The sequence below is a fragment of the Apostichopus japonicus genome, chromosome 5 (genome assembly GCF_037975245.1).
Source record: "Apostichopus japonicus isolate 1M-3 chromosome 5, ASM3797524v1, whole genome shotgun sequence".
In the NCBI taxonomy this organism is placed as follows: Eukaryota; Metazoa; Echinodermata; class Holothuroidea; order Aspidochirotida; family Stichopodidae; genus Apostichopus; species Apostichopus japonicus.
In genome coordinates, this window is record NC_092565.1 from 17,900,267 (window position 1) to 17,912,462 (window position 12,196).

Sequence of the window (12,196 nt, forward strand, 5' to 3'; positions counted from 1 at the left end):
CGTACAGGTTTCTGCAGAACCATGGAGTTATGTAAAAGGTTGCAAGTCTATAAACATAACATTATTCTTTTATTGGACACAGTGCAGGAATTTCTTACTTTCAAATACTTCCTTCATTGGGGGTGTGACCAAACGGATGTAACAACTGTATAGACCTTATTATTAGATTGGTATATATCAAAGTAGTCGCAGATATTACTCGGTCTCTGCATGCAAAATGTATGACTTATTGCAAGATACACAGCTTTAAACGTCTTGATTAAATACTGTGTTCTTAGCTCTTCTATTGACATATACAGTGAAAGGTTAGCAATTGCGAGGTGCTTCCACCTAGCACTACAAGGACAAACGTACCCTCTGGTTTGTTTGATAGGAATTTAATTGGCTTTTAGTTTCAGCCGTTTCATGTACATGTGATCGACGGACAATATTACGGCAGCTGGCTTGCGTTAGGCTAAAATGTTCTTACGCTTTTAAATTGCATTATTACAGAATGAAAACTTTAAGGAACCAAATACGAGTGTGGTAGGCCTTGACACGTCTTCACCGAGAATATGAAATAAGTGGAAAAAAATTATTCGTAGCTCCTGCAGAATAAAGATAACTTTATTCAAAATACGATATTCACATTATCATCGCAGTAATTGTAGAAATGCGAATTAAACAATTTAGTCAATTCAAGGTTTGTGGACAATTTATGTAAAAAGAGCTCCGATTACTGAATCTTACCTATAATCATTAGCCACAATTAATTTCGTTAAGCTATTGACATTTTAATTATTGACTTGAAAAAAAAAAAAAAAACATTGTCAGACATTCTGGTTTCTTCCAGTCCGATTTTTCAATGACGTCATCACTCACATGTCTTTGTTTTTGTTTAAATATGAATTATTATATATATCACCAACGGTCTAAGGGAGACATTGAACACGACTGCCTCTTCAAATTTCTTCGTTTTTTTAACCATATTGTAGAAAGTTTCGCGTTGACAAGGGAGTACACCCCTCAACTGTTATTTATCCTTCGATCCCCTGTCACCTTGTCACGTGACCCAACATTCGACGAGTTATTCAGCGTAGCTCTAGAAATGTTACAAATTATGTTTGAATTTCTGACACCAAACGTATTCAAACATTTTTAACTGCCAGTCTTAGGGATATCACAAAATATTGTTTTCATTTTCAGATGTTATTCAGCAGACAGAGCTGATAAAATAGAGGTTATAGTTATTCATATGAAACTGACAGACCTGAAGAAAATATGATATGTCATTCAATTTTCGTTCGATTAAATTGAAAATTTCATAGAAAACAGAGTATAAATGATATATTAACAAAACTATTCAAGTACTGCAATGTTGATGCAATTCCCAATACATTGAAGGCAAACATCTAAAGTAGTTATTCCCTATTGCATAAGTAAAAGTAAACTTTGACTTCCGCTAAACTAGTTTTACAGAAGGTCCAGTAACTATAATGGTTTACACTCGCTCTTTATTTAATACAGTGTAGAGGGGCGCCGTCGGATAAGAGAGAGAATCGTAAGCCATTTAAGCCGTGGCAATTTTGGGAAATCGAGAAATTCTTTAATTGCAAGACTGATCGTCTTTGTAGAGGGAAGTTTATAACCTAAGCCCGAGCTAAAGTGTTCACACGAGAGAGCCTAAATCCGAAGCCATCAACTTTGATTGGATTACTATGGAAACATTGCAAGGCCACAAATTTTAAGGAACTTTCAAAATGTGCTCTTCTGAGGGTTTAAGAGGGACAAGGAAAACAAATGAAAAGGAACCGTGCAAAAACGTAGATCTACCCTCAGGAAGACATTAACCAAAATGTGATATCGGGGAAATGTCTCGAAGAAAAATTGTAAACGAATTCGATGAAATATATAAAAAAAATATATATTATGCTAACATTTCGCATGATATTCAGATATCAATTATCTTTGCACAGCTTCGTCTGTGCCATAAAAAGCTGTTGTAATCAAGCAGCGACGAATTAAATCGCTCCGGTCTGACAGTTTATCACTTAGGCAATACTGTTCAGTTAGTCCCATGCTCATTTTAATTTTGACTGCAATCACTCTGTTGCCGTATACTAACTTGTCAGCCCTGCTAGTTCGAACTTCGAAATCGGCTTTGGGAGCTACTCTGACGTCATCATTTAAACAGCACTGTAACGTAACATCTCTTCCTTTCAGCAAGCTATGACGTCAACTGTCACCTCGACAAATTTGGAATACAGTAACATTCGAAACGAAAAATAAATCAATAGTGGCCCCGAAATGGTGGCGCTCTTTCATAAAGATGTGTTCAAATTTACCAGGAAACATATAATGTACGTAACCATTCACAATATTGAACATTTTGATAATAATTCACTGCTCACGCAAACGTTTTTATACAATACCACATTATAAATCATATTCGGCAGAATTATCGGTTTTGATGACATCATAAGTTGAATTGACCAACGTCAGATTCAGACGAACATCTCGATAGCCAAAGCAGAACCGTTCATAGCTATATATCCGGACTCTGATCCAACATTGACAGTAAATGGACGGCGCCATTCCATAATATAAAACATATACAATTAGAGTTCCGTAAATATTGTAGCTTTAATATTGCGAGCCTCAGACATAGTTATCCTTGTCGAGTTTTACTGTACTAATTGACTTGAAATGATAGCAGACCTAGTCAAACGTTCTGTTAGATAGACCGTCAGTCTAGTATATCCAACCAAACTCGATGACGTATTTGTTGAAATTGGCAGTATCATTATATAATTCTATTGTTTTTTTCTGTTATTTATTGCAGATCTGGACTGATGAGTACATGAGATGGGATCCGTCAGATTACGAAGGCCTCAAAAAGACCAAAGTATCTTCCAATAAAATATGGCTGCCCGATTTATTTTTCTACAACAAGTGAGTGCATATTAAAAGTATTTCATAATAAATTTAAAACAGGATAAATGGAGTTCACAATTTTTTTAGTCCTGTTGATCAAATGTGCTACATTGTAAGGCGTTGCAGTAACTATTGCTAACGTAAAATTGAGAGTATATGGTGGGTTATAATATTATTTAATAATTTAATAAAATCATACCGGTCGGGAATTTAAATCGAATGCAATTGTTTCTTTTTCCTCGCAATATTACATATTTCTTTTATGTTGTGAAAATTCACAGATATTGAACTAACCGTAAATTACAGGTACCGTATATTGTAAAAGAAGAAAACTCAATAGACGTTATTATTTGTCAACCTATTGCAAAGCATCTCTAAAATATTGAACTATAGGCCAGCAAATGATAGCATTTAAACTCAAAATATCAACGGGAAAGAGTCACGTGTTAATATACCAAACCGTTGACAATTATAGAAGGAATGCAGTTTATCTGTATTGAACTATTATTTTACTAATGTTAGAAGATTGTTTGAATATTGAAAAAAAAACCTGAAAATAAACACAATTCGGCATTAACTGCTCTTGAAAATTTCTGTGTATTCCTTATTTTTTTTCTCGACAGTGCTGACCAGCTTTACCATAAATTTTTAAAAGATACCATCGTAAAAGTCGACTTCAGCGGAGAAGTCCTTTGGGCCTCTCCCGTCAACTTCCGTAGCTTCTGTTTATTGGATGTCCGCTTTTTCCCATTTGATGTACAACTTTGCGAGATGAAATTCGGTCCCTGGTCTCACGATGGCAATGAATTAGTAATCAACGGATCAGGTTTAGTATTTGTTTGATTCCTTTCTTTTAAAGAAGTATAATACGTTAGCAGCCGACTTGCAGGGACACAGGGGGGGGGGGGAGTTAATCTCTCCCTTACCCCTACACGCATTTTTTATCTTTTCGCTTTTAGCTCCTTGACTTTTGCAAGAAGACATGATGCACAAAAGCCTTTTTCCTCTTATCGTTCCTCCATCGCTCTCTAACCTAATCCAATCTGTCACCGCTCCAAGACAAAAACTTCGATTTTAACGTAATGTGATCCCGTCTGTAGTTTCAGTTTATTTCTACATTAAAAGTAAGAAATAAACTGAAAGTACAATGAGTCGTGCGGGTCATCAAGAGTAGTAAGTATATATTTATTGCAGGAACAAGCAGCCCCTCCTCTTCTCTTATGCAGGAATCCAAGAAAGTGTATAGTAAAAAACAATGAGAAAAGACATACCCTCAAGAAAAAAGGAGACGAAAGAGAGAGAGAGAGAGAGAGAGAGAGGGGGGGGGGTGGGGGGTGGAGGGAAGGAGAGATACATGAAAACTACAACATATGTGGCTATTCAGATGGAGCTGCCTTTGGCAGAACGCTTCGTAACGGACTGTATATCCGCTTCATGACTAAAATGAATGCATCAAATTCATTCCTTTATTCCTCCTGTCTTGTACAATCACTTTTATGTTTTTATAAACATAACAAGGCTGTGGTAGAGAAACTTCACGAGGACAATGTTCTATATTTTATTTCTGTTTAAGGTGGTACAACGAATGTATAGCAATGTGATAGGTAAATTTCATAATCCAGTTATCATTTGACAAACACGGCCATATCCATATGGTAAGTTAGTCTGACTAAAGTGGGTGGGGTGGGGGTAAGGGAGATTTGTGAGTACAACACTGTTGAAGAGGGCAATTGATAGGATAAGGAATGACGTAGTCTTAGTTTCATAATTTTCTTCGCATTTTCTTATTATTCTAAAAATGTAGGTTTTAAAAAGGGGCCTTGTTTCATATTTTTTTCACCAAGCCCGACCTGGTCCTGAACGTTGCTGATGGTAAGGTTTAAAGGATAAAATATAGGCATTATCAGTTTTGTTTCGCAAACTGCAGTAAATGGTTAAGGAACTCTCGTCCTCAAATTCCACAAACACAAATGTGATCGATGAATAACTCAGTTCTCCGATATACCGCTATTGGGTTGACATTTTTTTTCCATACGACAACGTAGTAAACGTTTGAATCAAGAAATGAACTTTTCGATCAATATTCAATATTTTCGTCTACCAATCTTTCCGTTTTCATTCAAGTATTACATGCAAAGAAGAATTTTACTTGAAACCTATCGAGGTTCCGGTATCCCCTATACTTTATCGAGTAACTATAAACTATAAGTGTAATGAACTTGTCCGATCATCACTCCACTGACACTTTTACAATGTAGCCTGACATTTTAGGTAATTCACCTGAATTTGTGCACTTTCAATATTCCAACGGGCAAGTCTCTTAGATTCGAACCTCGAAGCAGAATGGTGTTCGACACATTTCGCAAATATCTCTGTATCACTATCACCAGCAAAGATGAATGTGACGTCACTTACATTCAGTGACTATGACAGAGACGGTATCATGTCATTCCTTCCAACAGTATAGCACTTCTTTCTGGATCACTCTGCAAGTATACTGGTTTAAAATGATGTCGTCATCAAAGACAGGAAGATATATATCAAATCACTTAGACATATTAGAAGTGTCGGTTCGTGGTAAAGATATATCTTTTAGGAGGAAATCTGTCACATTCTGGAAATAAGTATACAACATTCATGTGTTAAAGAGAGGATAAAAACATTTACAACATACTCTATATCTTGAATTGCAGACAAGAATGATTAACTTTTGAGTCAGTTACATGTATATAATGCCTATAATATAGTCATTATATTACGATGTAGAAAAAAGAAAAAATGGTGGTTGGTGGTGAATTAAAATGTTTGTAATTGACATAGCAACACGTGTCCTTTAATTTAGATTGTGGAGTGGGTTGGAACTAGCCCCATGATTTAATTTGCATATGCATTAGCAAATTAAGTGTCAAGTTTACAAGGAGATTATAGAGCAGAACGTGACAAGGTAACATACAGCTTTAAGCTCAGTCGTATTTTAGCTGCCTGCAGCTGTTACTTTGCGTGTTGTAATATTAACAGTATACTATTGTACCTTTCTCTTTTCAGGAGATACATCAGCATTTACTGCTAACGGTGAATGGGATATGAGTAGAATCGTGGCATTAAATAACGTGGAATATTACCCAGACGATCCAGGAGTACCATATACAGACGTTACTTTCAAAATATATTTTCATCGAAGGTAAGGCAAAAAGAAAGAAATAGAGAAAGAAAGAAAGAAAGAAAGGAAAAATTTCAAAGACAGAAAGAAAGAATTTCAGAGAAAGAAAGAATTTCAAACTTAATTTCAAAGAATTTTAAAAAAATTCAAAGAAAGAACCGAAATGTGCATAAATGAAAGCGTTATCATACGTACACACAGACACTACGCTAAAACAACGGTCAAACAGACCTATACAGTGACATTGTACTGCAAGGTGAGGATAGGCGGTCCAACAGTGCAGGACCTACAGCGTAAAGGCCCGGTCACACTATACCGATTTTTTATCGGAATACTATCCGATTTTCCCGGAGGAATCGAAACAGCCTGTTTTTCGTTCGGGTCTTCTAGCCACAGTGACAAAGGACCTGATTTGCTATCTGTTGAGCCATTCCGATGTGGAATAGCCCTCTCCTAACTTTTGATATTGACTCTGTTTCCTTTTATCGGATAACTATCCGATTTCTCTTCCGATTTTTATCGTTTTTCGATGTGACGTCACTTCAGAATGTAGTCCGTTCCAGAACCCCTCAGATTTGGAGTAGGTATTCGAATATTCCACTGCATTCATTACATTCACTACCACAAACCTCACTCTTCGGCCTTAACCGTAGCAACATATAACTTCATGCATGACAAACACACAGACACACACACAAACAATACCAACAATATTCTGTGATTTGTTCGATTCTGAGACTAGAAATGGTTACAAAGCTATTAACGGCTTACCGTTAGAATTCACACAGCAAGATCAATCCACGATTCATGTTTTTTTTTAAAGCTAAACCAGAAGGACACTGAAATGGGAACAATCAAAATATTAGCATTATTTATATATTATCTTCCAGTTAAAAGTATCATGGATTAAATAAAACATGACCGAGATCGAATTAATGTTTTAATAATGTTATATTGGCCGAAAGATGGTCTTTGAAGTTGTTACTACCTCTCCTCTATTTAATTTCAATTGAAGTGTATGTGACGTCGCCATGGTAACAGGGAAGATTCGAAATGGCAGGCAGAAGGAACTGTTTGGATTTGAGTAGGCGGTTTGAAAAAAATGTTTAATGGAACGTGCTTAAAGTTACTTCAAACAGCTATATCAAACGTTAACTCTGTCAATTAAAGTTCAGAGCAAATTTACGTTTTGGTTTGTAAAAGAACAGATTTACCATATGGAAACGTGGTGAACTGCTTATACATGCCCATCAGACCGTTTCGCAGAAATCATTACGTGGTTGAAACTGTCATATCATGTACTAAAAACAAAAATCGAAGCAAGCATTTTTTTTTTATTTACCGCTAACTTCTTGCTTCTTACTTCTTGCACAGCGCCATCATTACAATGTACACTACCTCCGATCACACATAGAAGCACAGTCCTGTGCTTTATTCCATCTGTGCTAGATGCAAACATATATAACATATGTAGATGCCTAGCGATACTTACTACAACCTTTTACTATAGAATGTCAGTTAGCCATAGTGCTATGTTTATTGTGTAACCAGGAATCACATGACCATTGGAATCATGTTATTTTATAAAATAAACTTATATTTTCATTTTTTTGAAAAAATAATAATTACATCACAAATATAGGGAAATGTGAGGTTTCAGACACATCTGTTTTGATATTTCATTATTTCATGCAGTTGTTGATAGTTGCATTTTAACATTTTAGACCTCCGTCAATCCAAATATGTTCTGTTCATAGAAGGAACATTATAATCAGTCTTCATGTCGGCCAATTCTGTCACAGAAATATCGCCTTCATCAGTTTTACCCTCAATATGCTAGAAGTTAAGTAATGGTCACGCTTCAACAACCACTTTATCTCAACCTACGACGCATCCTCCCTCCCCCTCCTTCCCCCTCCCTGTATGGAAACATTAGCGTGCCGTCAACATGTTAAGATCTTTCAGCAAAGATTTCAACAATTTTTTGTTTTACAAAATAATGCATTTTTCAGTTCATATGGTAACAATTTTCAATAAAATGGTGAATTCCTTAAATCTAACAGTTAAGAATTCAATGTTTTGTTTCAAAATGACGAAATGATTATTAATCAAATGTCATCAATTAAACAATTTGCAGCGAAATCGTAAATTGATCACTTAAAATATTTTCTCCAATTCAACATTTTCCAATACAAATGATGCATGAATTACGCTTGAAATAACCAATTCAACAATCTGTAGAAAAATCATAAATTGATCACTTCAAAATCTCGTGAAAATCAACATTTTTGCAACAGATATGATTAATTAACTACGCTAGCATCAGAATGTCATCATTTCAACTTTTTGCGTCAAAATTGCAGAAAAAGATCTTAAAAGTTTGACGACACCTTAACGCCGCCATATATACCCCTCTGACATTAAATGTTATTATTCAGTAAATGTTTAGTTTAGCACCCGTCAAAGTGAAGAATAACTGGGAGGATCAGCAACCAAAGCTAATTACATAATTTATAAACATTTATTAGTTTGAGACTGCCAAAAGGCTAAACGTATAGTCTCCTAACTTAATATCAACATAATTATGGTTTTCACGGAAAGCCTTATTTATTACAAGATGACTTGTGATCTCACTTGGAAATTTTCCGATTCTTGAGCAATCTTAATAGATAGAGATGAGAATGGCGCCTTTGGTTTCTGGTACATTACTAACTGCGATATAGACATAAACTGTGTTCAAAAACAAAGATCTGCAATATCTGTGGTTATCAGTGGTTAACGTGGTCAACGTGGTTGTATCAGAGGTTAACAGTAGTTAATAACAGTGGTTAACGCCGGTGCCTTCCAATCATAAGGTCCCCGGTTCGAGTCACTCCAAAATTAATGTATGTCATCCAGTTACAGAGTTAATAAAACTTGACAATTCATAATCATGGACGATAAATATGAATCTAAGAGACTGACTTCGGTCAGCTTAGTGCGGCTTTGATAAGCCAATGAGGCTTATTCGCGAGTTCCTGCTTGCAGGAGAATCTAAAATACATACATACACACATCCGTCTTAAAGTTTAATTTATCTAAGCAATAGATCCATTTCTTCCCAAAATCAGCATCTTGGCTATATCTCCTTGCTATATAGTAGGCCTACTATTTACACAGCCAATGAATAAATACTATGAAAATTATTTGTGTATACTGTTAATGGTCTTCGATCGTTTATTTAATGGCCTGCCGCTAGGTGACATACAAGTCTCCAAGTCTGACGAATGACCTAAAACTGTGTAAAGCGTGAAAATAAAAACCATTAACCTTTTCCATTTGTTCCCGTCAGCTAGCTATAAATCAAATTTAATTAACGCTGTGGCTTCTTTAAGATGTACACATCTATCACTTAGTATTTGGCCTTACAATTTACAGTCGCCGAAAATCTTCTTTTATCTCTATATACGAAACTGAAAAACGATCAGCTCAATTTATTACAGATGTTTATCTGAGAGTTTAGAGACTGTTTAGAGATTTTTAACTTATATATGAAATGGACCATTCGGCATATTGCGTGGTAAATATATGTACCTGTTCATTAACGGACGTGTAGAACGCTATAAGCGCATGCGCTGATATAAATTGCGATCTAATTTAATAAGTAAAATAAACATATATCCATTTAATTGAAAATTTGTAACGATTGATTGAAAATACCGCGTGTATTCCCCAGTTAACCGTTAAGCAATTTAAAAATCACGTCCAAACACTCAAGTCAACATGTCACCTGTGTAAAAGATTTTTTAGTATTCGTCCCAAAAGAACTGCTATAGAAGTTGTGAAAAGTATACTTTTCTAGAAGCTCTTATCCTGTACAAATGGTGCGTACATGTCCAGATCCTGAGAAGGCTCAATTAGACATTTACGCTTTGGGAGTGACAATATGGTGCTTGTTGATATCTGAGCATTACTGACCATATTTTGAATTTCTAGCATATTTTTGGGGTAACATATGCTGATGGCCTTTAACGTGTTAAAACTCAGATTGGATTGGAACAGAAAGTAAAAAGAGTTTTGAAAGCACAGGTCATAGGCGTATCTTCTGAAGGAGTGGGTCAATAGTAGAAGACAGATTGAATGGGAGGGGTGGGGTGATGCGAAGGAGGGGTAAGTCGGTAGTCAGTGAGGTGGCGAAGAGAGGGGGATTATATGTACTATGTTCAGTGTGTTATAACACATCTCTCAAATAAAATATTAATAAATCTATGAAGCTCTATCAATAAATAGGCTACTGGTATAGTATTCAATATTCGGTGAAATTTTGATATGAATGTTTTAGGCCTACTCCTATTTTTCTCTCGATAACATGGATGCTAATAATTACAATTGTTTTCTGTCTTTCTAACCAAAAGGTCACAGTTCTACGTCTTCAACTTGATCATGCCAGCTAGTCTGATTACAATAATGGCCTCTTTGGCGTTCCTTCTGCCTCCTACGTCGCAAGGAAAGATTAATCTTGGAACGACCTTCATGCTATCTAAGACTGTCTTCTTAATGATCGTTGCTGAATCTATGCCTCCTACGGACAAGGTTCCTATTTTAGGTAACTAACAATATTTCTGAGTGTTTTTATTTTGCTTCGCTTACTTTCTTGGAATACATTTCTTTTAAAAACAAAATGTTAATTTTATTTAAACAAACTTTCAAGACATGATCAATTTAAAGCAGCATACTGTGTTTGATCATTAATTTTGCAAAAAAATTATTTTAAAGTGGCTTTTTGAGTGGATTTTTATCATTGTTTTACCCAACATTTTTAGAGTAACAAAACTTCCCTTCAAAATAGAAGTAATTAAATTCACCAATCAAGTTATAATAGCGTTAAGGTCGATATATTTTGAATATTTACAATTTGCTATTTCCTTTTGTTTTATTAATACTAATTTGTGAAACTTTCAGGGCGACCAATTTTCATACTACTATCAAGCACGTTGACATCTTCGAATTGTTTGGACCCTCTTCATCACATGAATAACATTGATCAGTATACTAAATATTTGAATTGTTCTGAAAATTAAACAATGGTAATGATGATGATCATAGATGTACACATACAAATGTTACCCTTATATTAGGTAACGATTTACTGATATACGTACCGAGGCTACAAGTGATAAAATCATATGATAGTATAGTTAGGTGGATAATATAATAGATAAAAAATGGTCCTTATTCCCATGTATGCAGTAAAGATGGATTATAGGGTAGGGCTGGGTGGAGAGGGGGGAGGGGGGTGGTGAAGGTCTAAAGGTTTGATCAAACAATAATCTCCTAGATCTGCTGGTAACATTTGAACAGGATGAAATCAAACCAAGTAAACTAATCTTTAAAGACCAAGAAGATTAAGGGAACAATTGTCGGATTAGGCTATACTAAGGAGCAATACTTTTTAAGAAAAGTCCCAGGAAAGAACCTGGGCACGAAAACCAAACTACCAAACGACTGATCCGCTCTCATCCCCAGTCCCCTTGCATCGGGACTGTGACAGTGTGATCATCGTCGGGTGTGCATCACCATTCCACTCGAAAGGGAACATATACTGAAAAGGCCGTGAAGGAACAATACTTTTTAAGAACAAAAAACTACCGAACGACTGATCCGCTCTCAACCACAGTCCCCTTGCATCGGGACTGTGACTGTGTGACCAAAAGTCGAAGAGCGTAGATGACGTCATCACAACTTCGGGTTTCCGGGTATGTTTTGAAGGACTAAGTCATATCGGTAATAAGCGGTAAACGAAAATACTCATCAGAGATATGGAGCAGTTACGCTGTCTTGCTATCTACAGCTTGCGTTGAATAGCTGAGCTGAGTTTGGAGGCACTATATAGGCTGTACTCCACGCAAGGATGATTCTTACAATTATGAAAACCGAAGAAATCAACATGTCAGCAGTCGCAAACATGATATGTGACAGGCTGGTTTTAATTGCATACATTTGCATAAATTAGCATATTATTGCATTTTAGCGTCTTCATCGTTCGTTCGCTTGCCATCCTTAATTGCACAGAAGTATGATTGTACACAAGGACGGATGCACCGATATACCGTTATCTTTGTCACCTGTTTGAAAGTATTCTTT

The 12,196-nt window shown here is 35.8% G+C and overlaps 1 protein-coding gene across 2 annotated transcripts in view; it reads left to right on the plus strand.

The window, feature by feature from the left end:
* LOC139967900 (neuronal acetylcholine receptor subunit alpha-7-like) overlaps positions 1–12,196 on the plus strand; it is a 93,721-nt gene that overhangs the window by 75,564 nt on the left and 5,961 nt on the right. For both annotated transcript variants that reach the window (XM_071972095.1, XM_071972094.1), the window contains 4 exons: positions 2,822–2,931; positions 3,537–3,739; positions 5,959–6,094; positions 10,468–10,658. In XM_071972095.1, coding sequence (XP_071828196.1) covers positions 2,822–2,931; positions 3,537–3,739; positions 5,959–6,094; positions 10,468–10,658 — 640 coding nt within the window. The remainder of the gene's footprint in view (positions 1–2,821; positions 2,932–3,536; positions 3,740–5,958; positions 6,095–10,467; positions 10,659–12,196) is intronic.